We start from the raw sequence: 22,033 nt of genomic DNA on the forward strand, positions 1-22,033 counted from the left end.
ATCTTGATGTTTGTTTGCTTAATTTTTCAGTTATAACTCAAGAATAATTGATGATTTTTTATTTCATTCTTCAGCAAAGACTAAGGCTTAAATGAATAGTTTTCATTACCATATCCATGTAAAAAATTAAGTTGGACTAATTTTATCGACTGAAATCTTACAAAAATTGTTAAATCTCGAAAATAAAAAAAAAATTCTCTTTGAAAAATAACGTCTTTACTCGAGAGTTCTACGAATGGTAACTATAAGAGAGTATTCTAATATAAGTATATAGTAATATAGTAGTACTATATTAGAGAGAGAACAATATTTATTTGAAATATAAAAATAATAACTATAACAAATACGAATAAATTTTAAAAAAATACATACATATATAGAACAAATATAAGATAAGTCCAAAAGGGCTATAGACCTGAGTCTTCCTGCCCGAAGAGTATTGATTTTATGAAAATTAACAAAAATTAAGGACAAACTTAGTTTAAAGAAGAACAAAGCTTATATGTTCATAAACATTGTTCTAGAGTCTAGGCCTTTTCGATGGTGATTGTTGTGGGCTAGTGTCATCGCTATCGCAATCATCGCTGTCATCAGTTTCTAAGCCACACATAATGTCAACTTGTGACTCCACTGCTGACCCTACTGCAACTTCTGGAAATTCTTCATCATCAGGATAATCCATGTCTTCGAAGACATGTCTACTCCACCAGCAAATTTCCGCAAGTATTGCACTTGGCGACTGTTTTCCTCTGTATCTGATTTGGAAACATAGAGAGCACAGCAGGTTAGAAGTGGCCAATATTATTCTGAACCTCTGATGCCGAAAGAGAAGATATTGCTGCCTCCACTGCACATTAAACTTGGAATTGTTAAGAATTTCATCAAAACTGTCGCCAAACGAGATACAGTTTTCTTGTGTTTGAAATTAATTTACCCGAGACTCAGCGAAAGTAAAACTAAAGAAGGTAGTTATAATAGCATTCATTTGTTCAATTTCGTGGAAAATTCCAACTTTTCCAAACATATTTCTCATGATTTTCTATCGCAATAAATTCATTTTTTCTATCAGGCGTACAAAATGGTCCAGATATACGAAAGCTTATTAAAAGTGACGCATTCAACAATATTTTGATTGAGGCTGAATTGGATGCTTGGAACGCAATTAAAAAAGTAATAGAAGGCTTGTTGGGAAAGCATCGTTCTAGCAACTACAATGTAACATCGCTCTCGAAAATTGGCCACATGTCCTTGAAAATTCACTATTTACATCATCATCTGGACTATTTCAGCAAACAATTGGCCACTGAATCTGATGAACAAGGCGAACGCTACCATCAAGTTGCTATGCCATTTGAAATTAGGTAATATCTATGAGATTTTTTTCAAACTCATTTTAATAAAAAAGCAAATCACAGATACAGAGGAAAACTGTCGCCGAGTCGAAGACATGGATTATCCTGATGATGAAGAATTTCCAGAAGTTGCAGTAGGGTCAGCAATGAAGTCACAAGTTAACATTATGTATGGCTTAGAAACTGATGACAGCCATGATTGCGATAGCGATGACACTAGCCCACAACAATCACCATCGAAAAGGCCTAGACTCTAGAACAATGTTTATGAACATATAAGCTTTGTTCTTCTTTAAACTAAATTTGTCCTTAATTTTTGTTAATTTTCATAAAATCAATTCTCTTCGGGTAGGAAGACTCAGGTCTATAGCCCTTTTGAACTGATCTTATATTTGTTTTATATATGTATTTTTTTTATTTATTCGTATTTGTTATAGTTATTATTTTTATATTTCAAATAAATATTGTTCTCTCTAATATAGTACTACTGTATTATTATATACTTACTGTAGAATACTCTTTTGTAGTTACAATTCGTAGAACTCTCGGGTAAAGACGTTATTTTTCAAATAGATTTTTTTTTTTCGAAATTTGACAATTTTTTGAAGATTTCAGTCGATAAAATTAGTCCAACTTAATTTTTTACATGGATATATTAATGAAAATTATTTATTTAAGCCTTAGCTAAGCCTTAGTCTTTACTGAAGAATGAAATGAGAAATCATCAATGATTCTTGAGTTATAACTGAAAAACTAAGCAAACAAACATCAAGATAAGGAAAGAAATATAAAAGGAGGTTTTTGGAGGTTTTACTATACTGGCCAAGTACTTTCATCCTGACTTGGAATTTCTCACCCCCCAGACAATGACCCCGAAAATGTTCCACAGTGTTATTAATTAAAGTTTCCTCTTTTTAGATTTGCTTCGTGAGTTAAATCAGCATCAAAAGAGTTCATTTTGTATCTTGGATCTAAATAAGTTGACATATCTTATCAACTTTCTTATTAATTTCATTTTTATTCAAATATCGCAATAATGTGGCAATGTAGCGTATCATTTCAGAAATGCACCAGAAGTTATAACCATAATGGCCGGATAGATATGCCGGATATCCGGCCGAAGGGGATGCCGAATATCCGGCTTTTCGCAAAATCAAAAAAAAAATCCGTTCCATCACTAGTCAAAACCTTTCATCTCTTCATATTTGTATTTTCGTTTCAATAAGTAATCTTTTTGTATACATTTAGATTTTGTTGATTAATTTATTTATTTTCCTCTACCGATTTTAATATTCCCACTTCATCATCAAGAGAAAGGTCATAAATTTAACGATGAAATAAATATTATATTATACGTTATTTTAAAACGAGTTTTGTAAACTTTCTCTCCAACTACAGTTTAGATCGCCCAAATTGAAAACATGAAACTACAAACTAAAGGCTTATAGTCAATAACCACAAAGACTGCATAGAATAAGAATGAACTGTGTTTCCTTACCCTTTATATCGAGAATAAACCAGGTCAAATTTTGTTATGAATCCCTTAAATTCACGCCGTCAAAGATTTGCTCGTTTTCATCATTTATGACCTCTTACGTATTCTTGTAAGGCTTTGATATTTAAATAAGTATTTTATGGTTTAATCACCGTAAGGAAATGAAGACTATTATTGATTTAGACTGCAAGATTCATGCTAATCGAATAGGAAACCATTTTAAATAATTAATTTACACGACGCGATCTGAAACTTACTTGAAAAGCAAACGAAACCCAACCCGACCCAGTTCGTTCGCATTCGTAAAGAAATCTGTATCAATCGAATCGTGGCTGTACTCGTTTTGTTCATTTTCGAATTAATTCTAGAAAAGTATCATTTTCTCCTGGATTATTTTTACGTGGAATTGATTTATTTTTTGGTTTTGATTTCAATACCTAAATCTATCAGTCTGTATAAGAAATATGTTATGTTATATTAGATTTAAAAAAAATTCCTTTGTGACAATATTTTATAATTGAAATGAAAAACTATGACAGAACATCGATCATCTTTTCCCTCTTTCCCGTCACCTAATATTTTCACAGCACGTTTCGTCTTGAGCCTCTAGAATCAATAGACCAGGTGAAAGACGCAAGATAAAATATTGCTCCTTTCCACTCGACGTCCTTGCCAAATCCCTTCTGATCCCCGTACCCTTTCCAGACAGTTTTCCGGTTATTTTCCAGCTCCTTTTCCCAATCAAAGTAAGTTTCATCCTATAGAATACGAAACCGGGCCTTCGCAAATAAGCGTTACCGTAGCTTTTTACACTGTTTCATATACTTATGTCATGAAGGTGATAAAAGGGGTGACGGTGATATGACGGTGGTAGTAAATGGAAGCTGTAGTTGAGGGCAATTAGGTTGGCCTACGTTGGCAAACTGTGGTAAACAGGAGATGACAGGTAAAGCACCCTAATAATGTAAACTTGTTGCCCTTTAAGCTCCTCAGACCTTAGACGAGCAGTAGGCGGGCTTTAGCGGTGGTATCTGATGAGCTTTACGGCATCTGAACTTAACATAATGCTCCTTGAGTAACGACAGTGGCAGGAATTGTGTTTGTAACGTTGCGTTTTCGACATAATTCGACGTCAGTTTATGTTTTGTTACACTTGAACAATTTCAATAAAGATTAAAATGGAAATTACTGAAACAAATATGATCCTTTATTATCATTCGGGTTAAAGAAAAAAGTGTTAGTATATCGTCACCTTGTTATTCTTAGAGAATGTAAATGCCCTCGTTATACACTGGCCTTTATTTTTCTCGTGAAATTACAGCGATAACTGTCTTCATAAGTTAGCATAAGGGGCTATAAAACTAAGAATTAATAATGTTTATTCAATGTTTCGAGATATTATTAGTTAGATAGATTAATAATTTTCTTAAATCCAATAAATACATAATAATTATTCATTATTAACTTAACCAGATAATATATCGGTTGAAGGTCATGTTATGAATGCTCATATCGTGATTATTAATTTATTAACAAGAAATAAAAATTAAGAATGGTTATTCGTATGTAAAGCCTCTCGTAGAGTTTCTCATAGAGAAAGTCTCAACTCATAAATATATGCTAACTATAACCGTTTAAGTATAAAATTTACAAACGCAAGCAAAAGATAAGATGTATTTATGCTCGAGGTAATGCTAAAAACGGTACAAAATGCTAATAAGAAAACTTATTAGCCGTAATTTTCTTTGCCAATGTAATTTTGAAAGTTGCAGCAAGTGCTATTTTCATTAAAACTCCAGTAATAAATTTCCCAAGACGAGTTTTTCTTTTTGCACCCCTTAACATCAGTTAATTTAACACGTTGAATAACAAAAAAAAATAAATCTCCAACGCAGATGATTCACATTTCTTTCTTATTCTATTTTTGTTTATTTCTTTGGATCCTTTTTTTTCTTGTTTTTAATATAATGCATTCTTTTGCGATCTCTCACAAACCAAAAAAGTATCGGATAAGGATCTCCCACGTTAATAAATAGGGCACCTTTTTAACAATGAAGCCGCTACCTGCACCCAAATCGCGCCAAACGAACGCAAACAAGTCAATAATTCACCCACGAAACGGTCACAAGAAGACCGCGAAGACTGTTAAACAACCGAAATCTAACTTTAGATGTGGCAAAACCCGATATAAATTTCACCCAGGTTGAATCAAACCATAAAAATAACAAATATTATAAAAAGACTTACCCTGGTATCTAAATCCTTAATTTTCTTCAAAAGATACATAACAGCATCGGGTAATTTCGTATCAATAAGTTTAATAACCATTCCAGCATTAACCATAGCTTCGTTATTAAATTGTTTCATAGAAGTCATAAGTCTTTCGATTCCTTCAACGTAACTATTCCAAGGAGCATCTAATTCGACAACATAATGGCTTAAACAACCTCTTAAAACGTTTAAACAATAACCAGAACAAGGTTTATAACTCGATAAACCCTGACATTTTGGACAATAAGTCATTTTAAGTAAAGCGTCGTAACATTCTGTGTTATCCTTATTCGTTTCGTCCATAAACGAATCACTCGAATTAAGCACCCCTATACCCATTTCTAAAGCTTGAAATAATAGTCGCGTCGATTCTAAGCTTTTTGATAGGGTTTGGCCCATTTGTCGCGGCGTTTCACCAAACGGCTGCAACTCGTTGTAGTACTTCTTCAGGCACGACTTGTACTCGAAAGTGAGGTCACGTAAATCGAGTGCTTGTTTGTAAGCTATAGGAAACAAGCTCTCGAAAAATGTTGAAACGGAAGCTTTAATATCGATGGGAGACGCCTCGAAAACTTCATCGGAATTTCCGATTTCGATATAATTTCTTATATCTTGATAAAAGTTTGATATCGAATCCTTTGCTACTGAATTATACATTTGATGAGCGAAAGCTTGCGTTAAATTTTCTGATTGATATGCTACTTCATTGATGTAATCTGAAAAAAATAAACAATGAATTAAAATTAAAATCGTAAAAAAAGGTTCGTTGATATTTTTGAAATTGTGTGTAGGAGGTCGGTTTAAAAAAGATACTTAAAAAGAAACAGTGGAAGGTGCTAATTATGTTTCGTTTTCTTCTAAAGAGTTACTTATGTATATAAGTTTGAGATGCTCAAGTCAAATCCTATTTTAATCTCATTTGTTATTTTAAAGCTTTTTTTGAAAAAAGTTTAAATAAATACAGTAAAATCTCGATATAACGGATAATAATAATAATAATGTTTATTTGCCGCAAAGAAATGTGCGTACAATAGTCAACAATACAAGAAAATAATAATAATATTCAATAAAAAATGTAATTTAAGTATTCCTCTATTGAGTAGAAGGAGTATTGTAGTAACAATCGCTTCACTTTTCCTCTGAAGATTAGCAACGGCAACTTAGAATAGGCTGGTAGCAATTTATTATATAATTTTATGCACGTATAATTAGTGCTCTTTTGATGCGGTGTTGTGGAATGACGAACTGTTCTTCTGCCTAGTATCATGTTGGTGGATATCACTATGAGATGGATATCTCATTTTGTTCTTATGCAGAAGGGTAACTTCCGCCAATATGTAGACGGTAGGGACAGTTAAAATTTGCATCGCTTTAAATATGCTTCTGCAGCTATCTCGCGGTCCTGCATATGTCAAAGCTCGAAGGGCTTCCTTTTGCTGGATTAAGAGCTTGGAAGTTTGAGGCGATGATCCCCATACCTCAATACCATATTGAAATTCTAGCAGTTTCATGAGTTGAGATAATCCTTATTCTTCTGATGAGGTAGGTTGCTGTGGCTAACTTTTGTAACGTATTCTGTATGTGAATTCCATTTCAGGTGGGAATCTATGTTAAGACCAAGGAATTTAATCGTATGTCCCGTATCTGGTTCTCTATTGGTAAGTATGGGTGATTGCCTCTTTTTTCCATTCAGTCTTAACTCATTGCTGGCGAACCACTCTTTCGCTTCCAGCTCGACTTCTTCGGACCTTCCGAGGAGTTCCTGTCTGTCTCTAGAGGTCACCAACAGCGAAGTATCATCAGCGAAAAGGCACGTCAAATCAGCCGTTAAGTTTTGTGGTAAGTCATTGATATAGATCAGGAACAAAACCAGGCCAAGAACAGATTCCTGTGGCACTCCCTGTTCTATCTGTCTTCTTGCCGAGAATCTTCCTTTCCAGTAAACCATTTGGGTTCTATCCTGGAGATATGTCCTGAAGAGTGAAAGTGAAGTACCCTTTATACCGTAGTACTCTAGCTTAGCGAGCAGAATCTGGTGGTCGACGCAATCAAAGGCCTTTGTTAGATCGCAGCATTTGAGTAGGGCTTCTTCCTTTTTGTTGAAAGCATTTGCTATCAGTTTCAAAGGACCCATAACAGCTTTCAGTAACCGTGTTGTTCGGTGCTAAATATGTTGTGACTTTCAAGAAAATCAATCAGTCGCTTCCTTATTACTCGTTCAAAGACCTTGGATAGTGTTGCTTGCATTGCGATGGGCCTGTAATTAGCACAATTCCCTTTGTCACCACTCTTGAAAAGTGGCACTACCTTTGAAACTTTAAATTCTTCTGGGTAAATTCCATCTAGCGTGCATTGATTGATAGCATCTGTTGACGGTTTTGCTATTTCGTCTCGTATATTTTTTGATTTTAGATATGACACTTCCGACCTCTATCAAATCTACTGGTGTGACAAAAATAGAACTCGCGACCGACCTGCTTCTCTTCACGAAGATTTCCGGACAGAGCACAGGTCCAGGTTCAGAGTGCATCTGGTTGTCAATTTCACAAAAATAATTATTAAAGTGATCCGGAGTTGGACCATCATAGTCACTACTGGTGTCTAATTTCTTTTGATAGAATTCGTTTTTAATTACCGTCCAAATGGCCTTGGAACAATTGTCGCTATTTTGTATAAAGTTGGAAAGAGTTATAGCTTTTTGCCAGGATTCAAGTCAGGCGAATAAGGAGGCTGAGGAGTCACAGGAAAGTTTTTGCTGGCCAAAAACTTGTTTATTGAATTTCTTGACGTTTGGTCTAACACGAATGATCCTTTCTTGAAGTTTTTCAAGAACCTCTAGGTAAAAGTGTTGGTTGACCGTTTGGTCTTGAGGCACAAACTGTTTGTGAACGATTCCCTTCATATCGAAAAAAAACTAGCATGCATTTGATCTTCGACTTACTCATTCTTGCTTTTTTGAGACTCGGAGAGGTTGAAGTGTGCCACTCCATGCTTTGGCGCTTGATTTCCGGGTCGTACTCAAACACCCAATGACATGTTCCAGAAAATGGGGATCATTTTCAATCGATTCCAAAAAGTCTAGGTACCTATCCTTCCTGATGTCCTTTTTGTGCAGATTTTTCTCACCCCCAATTCATTGGTTAAAGTCTGATGAACTGGTGGTATTAGTTAAATTCAACTCTTCCCTGATTTCGACTGTCAACCTGCGATCTGAACGCACAAGATCCCAGATTCTGTCAACATTTTCTTAGATTCTGGAAGATGAAGGCGAAAAACCTAGTTCCTTGACAAAAGTTCCTTGCCTTCGTAGACCTGCTGAAGTTTTGCAAAAGTTGCACTGTGCCCAAGTCTGAAGCAAAACCTGATGATAGTACACCGTTACTCGAAATTTTGAGAACTCATTTTTAGAACGCACTAGAAAAAACAGTTTTACAAAAAAAAAATGATACGTACAACCAAATAACACCTGCCGCTCCTCCAAGTCTGAAGTGTTGCCAGAACGAACGCTACATTGCCAATCTCATTACTTAATTTACACACCTCGTATATTCTATATAATTAAGGTTTAAAATATTAATAAACCTTATAAAAAGGATTCTAGAGAGAATAAGTACTTCAATTATGCACTATTTTATAATAATCACTTATCATTAGTTCTTTATCAATGATGTTATAATAAATTAGATATTGAAGTGAAAGAATCCTAATTGATTTTGTTGAGAGTTTTAAGTGATATTATCTAACTTTATGTAATGACGCTTACTTTGAATTTTGATTAATAATGCATGAATAATTTAATGCAGCGATTAAGAACTAGTTGATCCTTAGTAATGCATTCAAACTGTATACATGTGTGTTTAACCCTTAACAACCCACAATTATTCAGCGGACGCATTGTCAAAATACAAAATCTAAGATGAGGAATATCATCTTACAATTGTCGAGCAATTTGTTCCATTTCGAGGACGAACGTTATGCATGCAGTACGTACCTAGGAATCCTATTAAATACGTAATGAAGATATGGTGTGAATACCATAGAACGACATAAAAAACTTTGATGTCTCAAATCTAAGGAATGGCATTCATAAGTACGGTCTAAATAAACCTTAGTATCCCTAAACAAAGGAGTAGCATAAATTTTGGGTAACCTAGTTTAAGGAACTAAATAACTTTGGTGTCCCTAATAGAGATACGTTTTGGTAATCCTAACTCAAGCAACAAACTTATGTATAAAAGTGTTAATTAAGGGGTAATTATTACGACTTAATATGATATAATTATTATATTTAATTTAATTATTTTAATATTTAAATATAATTGTTACAAATTTAGCCTTGAGTTATACAACTTCGAAGTGAAAACTACATTTTCCTAGGTGGTTTATTTTGAGAGAAAAATTAATAAAACTTTAATAACGACGCGCAAAAATAATTAATTATGGTTCAGGGGTTTTATTTACCCAGATCCATGCGGAATTCCCGGTTTATCCGGTTGAATTATTTGAATAACTAAAATCACACCACGGACGGCTTAATTGTTAACAATTAATTATTAAAATTACAGTACTTACGGAATTCTATCTTTATTTACAAAATTATATTTATTATTAATGGAATTGACTTTAAATAATTATTTTCGTTTAATTAAAAACATTAATTAATTGTCACTAGTCTTGATGTCACCATTCGAATATCGATCGAAATTGGAGGAGTCGGTTTTTTCTTGTATTTTTGACTGATCATTGGATCTTCATTATTTATTAACCGATAGGTATCAAAATCACATATCATTGATTTCAACACTAATCAGTGTTTTAATTTGGCTTTGTTCCTCTTACGACCCTTAACACTGCTTCATAAAAAATGACAGAGAAACTATAGTTTCTCGACGGCTGAAAAAATCCTTATATGTAGAATGATTTGATGTATCATCAATGATGTATCTATGATAACATAAAGATTTGTGTTTTTGTATGGTAATTGAAATATTGAATTGTTCTGATTTATCATTATTATCCATAGTTACTCCTGACCATATCTTCGGTCTCTATACTTCAAATTGAGTACATTTGCATTTTTTGAAAATTAAAGCATTCCTCAAATTTACAATTACATAATGTATTAAATCAAAATTGTTTTTAGTCAAACTGTTGGGTAAATTACTAATAGACTAACAAAAAAAAATTACTAAATATACGGGATAAAACTTTCCTCGGTGCATAAGCTTATATTCCTCTATGTCATATTTGTTTGAAGCAGAATTTAGTAATGATGTTAAGATTGTTTCGGCAAACTTTTAATAGGACTAAATTTATTGAACTCTTCCAGAAATAAACTCATTATAAATTTATAAATTATTAAGACTGGGTACCTGGGTTCCGCTAACCCAAGGATGCTCTAACAAATCTGTATCCTAAGTGCAGCATTATATAGTTTGTGCAAGATACGAGAACATGTACTTTCTATAGAAAATTTCTACACAGATTTTTTATGTTTTGTGTACTTTGAAAACTTTTAATCATATGAAATGAATAAAGGAAACAAGAAAGGAAAAATATTTATACCAACAACGAATTTAATAATTTGTAATTATCGAAACATATTGGTAAATGCAATAGTAAAAAATGTACCCATTTTTTTGCCTGCAAACGAAGTATTGCATTGCTACTTGAAGAATGCCCACGGCAAGTATAACAATTTGGCAAGACAATAATTCTTCTGCGATTGCTAACGATATGATACAACGCCTATTTTGGTTGCGAAATTGTAAAGATTTCTTCATAACAGGGAAGAAACAGGGTAAGCTTCCCATACCTTTAAGGCACTCAACCACATAGCTTGATAATATTTTCACAATTTGCCGCGCATTACTTCTTTCGTTTTGCTGTATCAACAAACTGAATATTTGAATGTTTAGTACAAAGCTAGTACATCTATTTCTTGCTTTAGTAACTTTAAATATACAGAATGTCAATAAAGTATTAGCTCACCATAACTTCTTTTAAGTGTAATACTTTATAAACGAAGTTTTTTTCTGCACTAGATTATCTGAATCTACTCAAAATTAAGCCCTGCTGAAGGTAGTTCCAATCACATTTCTTTGAAGATGCGTATTGACAGTATAACAAAAATACAAGTCAATAAAATATTTGCTTACAAGAAGCTTTTTAAGGCAAGCAGTTTATACTCAATCTCTCCATACGGAGCGGCAACCTGGTATAGGAAAGTCCGACAGACTTCAATTATGAGCAATCTTTCACGAATTCAACGAGTAGCTGGATTGGCAATCTGTGGTGCGATAAGCACAACGCCAACTCTAGCTTTAGATGTTCTGGTTGGCCTATCTCCTTTGCATTTGGATATAGAGAAAGTGGCAAGAACTACCATTTACAGATTTAAGCAACATGCTCAAAACTGTTCCAACATGTCCTACCAATGGGCTGTACAAAACATTATAAGCACTGATATTGTGCTATCAATGCTGCCAGATTTGACGGAATTATTATTAGTGATCGATACCAGATTGTACTGCCTGAACGAGAGTCCTGGATCGAAAACGAGAATTCTCTAATTCAGGCAGGTATTTGCATGTTCACAGATGGATCAAAAACGCCGGATGGGGTCGGGGCAGGAGTATATTTCCAGACAGTTCGGATTAAGAAAGCTTTCTTATTTGCCATTGACATGGGTGTTAAAATTCTTCTTGGGACAGAGGTAAAGAACATGACAGTACGATTTTTCTCAGACAATCAAGCCACTCTCCAGGCGCTGTAGGCCGTGAGAACGCCTACCCGATATAATCTATGTAATGTAATGTAATTTTATTATCGGTGTTATAAAAAGAATTTATTTCTGCCATTTTAAGTTAGCGTAACTTTGGCCAACAATGTATATGTCTCACAAGGGAAGAATCACGACTGTATCTCATCGATTTCGATGAAATTTTTTTACAGTCCTAGAATGGGCCAAAATAAGGTTCGCACATTTTTTTAGACGTGCGGTAAAAGCCCCTGAGGAGAGTTATAGGGGTTGAAAGTTTGGAGAAAAAGTGCGTTTCACTTATATTTTGAAAACGAAAATTGCTTTCAAAATTTCGTAAATTGTAGCTGATATTCATTTTAAAAGAGCTTTTTTTTGATGTATCACACATATATCAGAGGGTTAAAAGGGGCGAAATTTATATCTCGAAAATGAAAACTGCCATCGTAATTTGTTAAATGCAGTATTGTTTTTTTTTTTTTTTTAAATCTATCTATATCGATGTTCCACGAGGTGAACTACCTTCATTTTCTTTAAATAATAAATATAAAACTATTAGATAAATAAGATATTTTATTTATTTATGAGTTAAAAAGCAACTGACAAAGAAATGGTTGATATACCAAAGAAGTTTATTTTCTATTACTAATTGACAGTTTTTTATGTTCAATGTTAAATTTATTTTTATTCTACATAGTGTTGGCAAAAATGAAAGTTGGCTTCTCGCTCGAAAAGCAAACTTCCACGGGATTTTCAAAATGGTCCGGTCTCTCCTCTATATAGTCACTTGCAAACCATACGTACATATATTTAGTATATATTTAGTATACATATATTTAAAAACATTTATATACCGAGGGGAAGACAACTGGTTATGCGTTAGGGATTGCAATTTTAATATATTATCCCTCTGATGTAAATTGAAATCATACTGGTAAAGAATAATCTGATCAGAGAATTTTCTAATAAAATTTTTCCATATTCTGAAACCAAATACATCTAGGGGCTGTATTTGTCCTGTTGTCCTGCAGGTATAGATAAATGTTTAAAATTAGTATCTGATGGAGTTATTTCACTAATAACTTCAGGACAATGACCACTCCAAAAATCTAATAATAATAATGATTTAGAACCAGTATTTGGAAAATATACATTTTGTAGCCAATTTTGCATGCGTTCTGAAGTTAACTGTCCAGATTTTGATGATATTGTCTGAAGAATACACTAAGTTTGTAAGCTAGGATAGCAAGCTAGATAAGCTAGATAACTGTCCTGGCTTGCTGCCCTCGCTTGGAAGATGCTAGTGCTATTTACATGATGCCAGTAATTTTAAACCAGCCAAGCCAGCACAATTTCAGACGGTTAACGGTATTGACACTACTACACGTCCGTGATTCTAAGTTGGATACCAGCTTCCCCGGCCACACGAAGCTAAACCCAAGCCAGAACAGTGAAATCAGTGGTGGGAAAAGCTTACTAGCTTTAAAAATAGAACGGCAAGCTTTTAAACTATACTGACTTCAGACACTAGCTTACTAGCCTGGAATAAAGCTAGTCTTGTATACACGAAGATAAATGCACTAGCATGCTAGCTTACTAGCACTAGCTTGTTATCCTAGCTTGCAAAACTAGGCTCGTGTATTCCGGGCATTAAGGCAATTAATTAATGGTTAATGTATGCCGTATTTTACACTAAACATTTTATTGTGCGACTAATTTACGATTTTGTTTAAAGTATTTTCAAAATACCTGACAGTTTTATCACATCATTCTTACGAAATGTAGTTACATGTTAACCCTCATAATAATCGCTAGGGCTGATGAGAAAAAACACTTAACTAATATTTTTGAATGCACTACAAGTTAATTTTAACGTCATCAAAATCGATAGGGTGGTTTTTAAAAAATAGAGAAAAAATAGAGGTAGTTCGCCCCTTTTAACCCTCTGGTATATGTGTGATACATCAAAAAAAGCTCTTTTAAAATAAATATCAGCTACAATTTACGAAATTTTGAAAGCACTTTTCGTTTTCAAAATATACGTGAAAACGCACTTTTTCTCCAAACTTTCAACCCCTATAATTTGCCCCAGGGGATTTTACCGCACGTATAAAAAAATGAGCGAACCTTATTTTGGCCCATTCTATGACTATAACAAATTTCATCGAAATAGGTGAGACACAGTCGTGACACTTCCCTTGTCAGTTGTCAAATGTTCCTAAGGGATTAAGAGAGAAGTTTGTAAACTGGAAGTCTATAGAAAAGGCATATTGTGCTTTGCCTTTATGATGTCCAATTGTGCTGCTTATCTGCAATATGTTATAGGTACGATTCCATGTTTGTTGGCTTTGTTAATTTTAATTAAAACTTACCCATTTCACAAAAATCAGAGAAACTAATTATTCTTTAGAACTTCCTCGAAATAGTTCACCAACATCCTTTTTATACCATAAAAATGGCTATAGCGAAGATTCTTCAATAAAAGAAACGCAACCAACATCACTTTAACAAGAACAATCCGGAGAAAAAAAGAATAAATAAATAAATATAATAAATATAAATAAAAAATAAATAAATATTAAATATCTATGTTATCTACATTTCTTATCTCGAAAGAAAATGGGAAATAGTGATATAGGCAACATAACGTCATCTCATAAGTTATTTACTTAAACATTATATTAATCTATTGAAAAGAAACTTTAGAATGGAATTCGTTGAAATTTGGTTACAATTTTTTAAAAAGTTTGCAATTAACTAAAAATAATTTAATGCTAATTTTTAAATGGACATAATTTACGTCTCTAATCTATTTTTAATTAACTTCTTTTTGTAACAAATTTCTAAATTCATTGGGTAGATTGAAATAGGAGGGTTTAAGGTAATAAATTCAGATTCGTTTCTAATAAGAGTCAATGAGTTACGTTCGGAAAAGCGAGCTTTTTGTGTTCACAGTTTCCATTGCATGCAAAGCGTTACTGTTTTCCCGGATGGATGTTAAATTTCGAAACGGATACAGAGTTGGATATTTGCCAAAATAGGATGAAGGGCTTAAAACCGTCTTAATACACCGGTATTCGAGCATGTAGAGTGAGTGGATGAATAAAGCATACGGTCATCTCCCAATAATCGATATGACCAAGGTCCTATTTCATCGCGTAATGGAGTTGCTACCACTAAATATAGGGAATTAATCAAATGGAAGATTAATTAGTGGTTATTAATCCGAATAGGTTTGTTAAATCTAATAAATTATACTAACATTAGACGATAAGTGGGTTTAGAATATAAATCGAAATGGATTTTGATTAATTTAATTTGAATTTAATAATTTATCATCGTTTTCATTTTCATGTCGGAGAAATATAATGAAATGAAATAACTCGAATAGGGAGTAAATTGAATGTTAGATAATTGAATTAACGGAGTTGCCTTCTTAAGTGAGTTTCTCTCTTAGAGAAACGTAGAGATTCTTAAGAGACTTATTGATCGATAAGGAAAAACAAGTAGCTTCAGCAATTCAAGTTATCTTCAACTGAAAACTTATTTTAAACTTTTTATAAACGATTTTTAGCTGTTTAACCAATTAGTGTGATATTTCAAGAATCTCTCGCCTGCACAAGGTATTTTCCGCTTTTTTTCCTTTTCAACTTTCCGCAACTCTTCTCGCAGAAAGACAAACTTATCGTAGCTCGGCCTTCGCGAGTCCGATGAAGACATTAATTAGTACGAACACGAGCGCACAGATGTTACAACGACACGCCACCTTCTTCGTCGGTCTTCGTCCTCCACGTAATCGAAACACCGGTCACGAAGAAGACGGAAAAGAGACGGAACGTGTCCGATTTACAACCTTACGAACCGTTGCGGTCCGCATAAATCGTTAAAACGGTCTAGTTTCGCCGCCTCCTTGGACTTCTACTTGACGCGACCGGCGTGGCGTACAACTTTAACATTTAACGACCTTTTGGACGACTTGGACGCGGAAAATTTGACCTCTAAGGAGTTATGATGAGATGAAGATGTTTGAAGCTTGAGAAGTTTTGCAACTGCACAGACAAGCGCGGGGTTGATGGCACGATTTAATCTAATCGAAGACATCCAGGGGTTGGGTTGGTTAGATGTCCTGCGGTTGTAAGACGTGTTCGGACTTGTAATGAATTTGTTGGTGTGACGAACATCTTGTTTTAACAGCTAAGAAGTTTTAAAGTCACGCAGCTTAGAATAATTCTTTTTCTTTAAATTTTAATTAAACTTATTAAAATTAATAAACATAAAAATCTACTCATTTATGTATTTTAAATACAGTAAAAGCTCGATATAACGGATCTCGTTAGACTTCGGACATATCGAATAAAATATATTTAAATCATACTATTAATGTTATCTATTTAATACATCAGTATATTTAAACATAAATGTTTGCGCTCATAGATAATAACTCGGGTTATTCCCCAAGTAGCTCTATTCCATATTCATAGACAGCTGTGTCAACCTATATCTATATCGTCGATTTGCGGAAAATAGGTCAACTTTGTTTTTTTAATGAAAGTTGCAAATTTTATTCTTACAGCATTGTTCTCTTGCACTTTAGCTCCTAGATGCGTCAATATTGAGAAAAATATGATAATTTGACGAATTTGTTGCTTTTTCAAGTTAATATTGGTAACATTCGGGAATCGGAGCATTTTACAAAAAACCTTTTAGAACAATAGTTGTAGCTAATTTTATTCTTCACAATATTCCTCTCTCGCACTTTTGCTCTCAGATGCGTAAATATCAAGAAAAATACGAAAATATGAAAATTTGATGCATATCGTTCTACCAGTTGCTAATGGCAACATTCGAGAATATAGACATATTACAAAACAACTTTTAGAACAATAGTTGTAGAAAATTTTATTCTTAGCAATATTGCTCTCTTGCACTTTTGCTCTCAGATGCTTAAATATCGAGAAAAATAAGAAGATATGAAAATTTGATGGATTTCGTTGATCCACAAGTTGTTAATGGTAACACTCTTGAATCACAACAAGTTATAAAACAACTTTTAGAATAATAGTTGTAGCAAATTTTATTCTTAGCAATATTGTTCTCTTGTACTTTTGCTGACAGATGCTTAACTATCGAGAAAAATATGAAAATTTGCTGAATTTCGCTGTTCTACAAGTTGTTAATGGTAACACTCGAGAGTAGGAACATATTACGAAACAACTTTTAGAACAATAGTTGTAGAAAATTTGATTCTTAGCAATATTGCTCTCTTGCACTTTTGCTCTAAGATGCTTAAATATCGAGAAAAATATGAAAATTTAGTCAAATTTCGTTGTTCTACAAGTTGTTAATGGTAACACTCGAGAATAGGAACATATTACAAAACAACTTTTAGAACAATAGTTGTAGCAAATTTGAATCTTAGCAGTATTGCTCTCTTGCACTTTTGCTCTCAGATGCTTAAATGTTGAGAAAAATAAGAAGATATGAAAATTTGATGAATTTCGTTGATCCACAAGTTGTCAATGGTAACACTCGGGAATCACAACAAGTTATAAAACAACTTTTAGAACAATAGTTGTAGCAAATTTTATTCTTAGCAATATTGTTCTCTTGCACTTTTGCTGTCAGATGCTTAACTATCGAGAAAAATACAAAAACATGAAAATTTGATGAATTTCGTTGTTCCACAAGTTGTTAATGGTTGCACTTGCGAATAGAAACATATTACAAAACAACTTTTAGAACAATAGTTGTGGCAAATTTTATTCTTAGCAATATTGCTCTCTTGCACTTTTGCTCTCAGATGCTTAAATATCAAGAAAAATATGAAAATTTAATCAAATTTCGTTGTTCTACAAGTTGTTAATGGTAACACTCGGAAATCGGACCACGTTACAAAACAACTTTTAGAACAATAGTTGTAGCAAATTTTATTCTTGGCAATATTGCTCTCTTGCACTTTTGCTCTCAGATGCTTAAATATCAAGAAAAATATGAAAATTTAATCAAATTTCGTTGTTCTACAAGTTGTTAATGGTAACACTCGGAAATCGGACCACGTTACAAAACAACTTTTAGAACAATAGTTGTAGCAAATTTTATTGTTGGCAATATTGCTCTGTTGCACTTTTGCTGTCAGATGCTTAACTATCGAGAAAAATACGAAAACAAGAAAATTTGATGAATTTCGTTGTTCTACAAGTTATTAATGGTAACACTCGAGAGTAGGAACATATTACAAAATAACTTTTAGAACAATAGTTGTAGCAAATTTGATTCTTAGCAATATTGCTCTCTTGCACTTTTGCTCTCAGATGCTTAAATATCGAGAAAAATAAGAAGATATGAAAATTTGATGGATTTCGTTGATCCACAAGTTGTTAATGGCAACACTCTTGAATCACAACAAGTTATAAAACAACTTTTAGAATAATAGTTGTAGCAAATTTTATTCTTAGCAATATTGTTCTCTTGCACTTTTGCTCTCAGATGCTTAAATATCAAGAAAAATATGAAAATTTAATCAAATTTCGTTGTTCTACAAGTTGTTAATGGTAACACTCGGAAATCGGACCACGTTACAAAACAACTTTTGGAACAATAGTTGTAGCAAATTTTATTCTTAGCAATATTGCTCTCTTGCACTTTTGCTCTCAGATGCTTAGCTATCGAGAAAAATACGAAAACATGAGAATTTGATGAATTTCGTTGTTCCACAAGTTGTTAATGGTCGCACTTGCGAATAGGAACATATTACAAAACAACTTTTAGAACAATAGTTGTAGCAAATTTTATTCTTAGCAATATTGCTCTCTTACACTTTTACTCTCAGATGCTTAAATATCGAGAAAAATAAGAAGATATGAAAATTTGATGGATTTCGTTGATCCACAAGTTGTTAATGGTAACACTCGAGAATCGCAACAAGTTACAAAACAACTTTTAGAACAATAGTTGTAGCAAATTTGAATCTTAGCAATATTGCTCTCTTGCACTTTTGCTCTCAAATGCTTAACTATCGAGAAAAATACGAAAATATGAAAATTTGATGAATTTCGTTGATCCACAAGGTGTTAATGGTAACACTCGGGAATCATAACAAGTTATAAAACAACTTTTAGAACAATAGTTGTAGCAAATTTTATTCTTAGCAATATTGTTCTCTTGTACTTTTGCTCTCAGATGCTTAAATATCGAGAAAAATATGAAAATTTAATCAAATTTCGTTATTCTACAAGTTGTTAATGGTAACACTCGAGAATAGGAACATATTACAAAACAACTTTTACAACAATAGTTGTAGGAAATTTGATTCTTAGCAATATTGCTCTCTTGTACTTTTGCTCTAAGATGCTTAAATATCAAGAAAAATATGAAAATTTGATGAATTTCGCTGTTCTACATGTTATTAATGGTAACATTCGAGAATAAGAGCATATTAGAAACAACTTTTAGAACAATAGTTGTAGCAAATTTTATTCTTAACAAATTGCTGTGTTTCACTTCTGCCCTCAGATGCATAGATATCGAAAGAAATACGAAAAATTTTGACGCACGTGCGAGGTCTAGTGTTAGTTTTAGTGCTAATTCTAGTGTTAACTGTTATTATAGTTGTTATTCAGTGCTAGATTGTTGTATATTTTTCATTGAACTACAAATCCACAAAACAATTTTTATATTTAATCTTAAAAATGAAATATTATTAAAAACATTTTAATTGTGTTTAATTAATAATAATGTGCTTACGATGGTATTTAGCGATGAAATTGTGAAACTATGCGGGCAATAACCATTTAACTGGTAACTTCCTCTCGCCCAAACCGAGCCGGACATTAAATTCTAAACATTTTAACGCGACGTTCAATTTAGACTGTATACCGTGCCCAGTTTATGCCCGATTTTAGTTCTTCACATTCGAATTGAATTAATGGAACGCAAACGTCATCATGATATATTCCCGTACGAACAAATTTAAATTTATCGAGTTAGCAAAATTTAAAACTACACGATTAATTATTACTCCTAATATTGATGCTTTTTCAACTAAACCTCAATAATTTATCGATAAAGAATTTGTTTGTTTCGTAATTCCTTTTCATGTTCTACCATATTATGTAATTAGTAATTATTCATCTATGAGATGTAGTTGTTAATTTCGAAGTAGAAAGGTGGGTCATCATTTAGGAGTGGCTTGAAAGTATTTGTTACAACTGAATTATTACTAAATAGTTGTGTATTTAGCATAATGACGAAAAATAAGTTTGTAAAGGAAGTTAACGATTTTTTTAATTTTATTTACAACCTCTTTGCGTATGTAAAGATGGACTAGTACAAATCTATTTCCCACCGTCGCGTCGTTCCGCATTTTTAAAAAATCTTCACGCCACAACAGCACCGAGACGCTAGACTTGTTGTAATTGCATTTAAATTAATTTAAATTTATTGCGTTGCCGTCTTGCGGGAGCAGGTCTCCTTCTGTTAAAGAACAACTAGTGAATTACGACTGACGTATAATTAATTGATATTTAATGCAAATGAAAGAGGTGGATTTATATTTTTTATTATTCGTTCCGATTTGCAGTCAACAGATTATTTATGACTATTTTATTATTATTAATATTAATTAATAAACACGTAGAGATACGGATGAGAGATATGAAAATAGCACGCCAGTAAACGTGCTGCGGCTCATTGTTCCTTCTTTTTTTCATTTAATTTCAGTTCACAAATGACATTTAATTAAATTCACAACGGTCTTTGTTTCTGACGTTCCTCCTGTTCGCGCTTACAATTGCGCCACGATTTTTGTATTCAACCGGAATGGTGCAGATCGGCCAATTTATTGCCATAATAAACCGTTGCGATACGATTAGAATATCGTTAAGATAAAGTTATGTGGTGGTTAGACTTTCAAATGTGGTGTATGTTTGCTTTTATGAATTAATCCGAAGAAATACGTGAATGGAACGTAAAAAATTTTAAATCGTTTGATTTAATATTCATTAATTGGAGTTAAAAGCGCCGAAATACAAACACAGCAACACATATAAATAAGTTTTTTATTTATGGACCGATTTTGATTAGATAATACTTAATATGGAAGGTATTGATGAGTACATTTCCAGAATATATATGATTGTTAAGAGTTATTCGGGAAATAAGTTCATGTACTTTATCTGCTTATAGCATAAAGTTTAATTAGGAGTATTTTACAATTTTATATCTATTTATTTGCGCAAACCACTTCAAACGAATAATTAGTATGAATAATGTACTTTTCAAACTGCTTGCCGTATTGGTTGTGTCCATTTTTGTAATAAAGTGTCATGCAGATTCCTGGGTAGATGTTCATCGCTTTTTCTATCAGATGGTTCTATTATGTGCAGCATTCTGTAATGTTTGGAAGTCCTGTATCTACGACGGATATTTCTTAGCCACGATAATTCTTTGCTACCTATTCTTCTTTTTTCTCGCGGTGTCTTGGGTGATCGACCCAAGACACCTTCAACATTCGCTGCAGGATCCACATTTCGAAGGCTTCGATTTTGTTGATGATTGATATTTTCAGCATCCATGCCTCAACCCCATATAGGAGAACGAACCAGAGTTCAGGTTCTTGTCCATAAGAAATTTTCGAAGTCTTAGAAAGATTGTTCCAGCTTGTTCAATCCTGCATCTTACCTCTTGGTCTGGGTTCCATCAGTGTCTAAATTGTTTGGCCTGTTCGATGATCTCTCCATCAACATGTATTTGAGTGTGTGGAGTATCTTTCCTAATACGAAACATCGATGCAAATTAATTAAAAATGTTTCAAAAACATTCAACCATAAAATCAACCATAAACCTATCAAAGGAAAATTGAGATTTCACAAAACATAATGGAAGAAAATATAGAGTTATTTTGATGACTGTCTTTCTTTTAAAATATTATATAAATGAACCAAGACGTTAATTGCCTCTGACCACATCTCCTACTTCAAACGCATACAGTATCTCCTAATTAATTCTGCTTCTCATTCATGGTCCTTTGTAAAATCGAAAATGCGGTGGGATTCCATCCGAGATGAAACGTTATTGCAATTTAGCTAATAATAGGCAACTAATTATTGAACTATTCTGTAGGTCATAGACATATATTGACGGAAAACTTGGCTCTCG

The 22,033-nt window shown here is 33.1% G+C and overlaps 1 protein-coding gene across 2 annotated transcripts in view; it reads right to left on the reverse strand.

The window, feature by feature from the left end:
• The window catches only part of LOC111414071 (division abnormally delayed protein), a 196,182-nt gene that overhangs the window by 51,213 nt on the left and 122,936 nt on the right, over positions 1 to 22,033 (reverse strand). For both annotated transcript variants that reach the window (XM_023045253.2, XM_023045252.2), the window contains exon 3: positions 5,095 to 5,834. In XM_023045253.2, coding sequence (XP_022901021.2) covers positions 5,095 to 5,834 — 740 coding nt within the window. The remainder of the gene's footprint in view (positions 1 to 5,094; positions 5,835 to 22,033) is intronic.

The sequence above is a fragment of the Onthophagus taurus genome, chromosome 6 (assembly GCF_036711975.1).
Source record: "Onthophagus taurus isolate NC chromosome 6, IU_Otau_3.0, whole genome shotgun sequence".
NCBI lineage: Eukaryota > Metazoa > Arthropoda > Insecta > Coleoptera > Scarabaeidae > Onthophagus > Onthophagus taurus.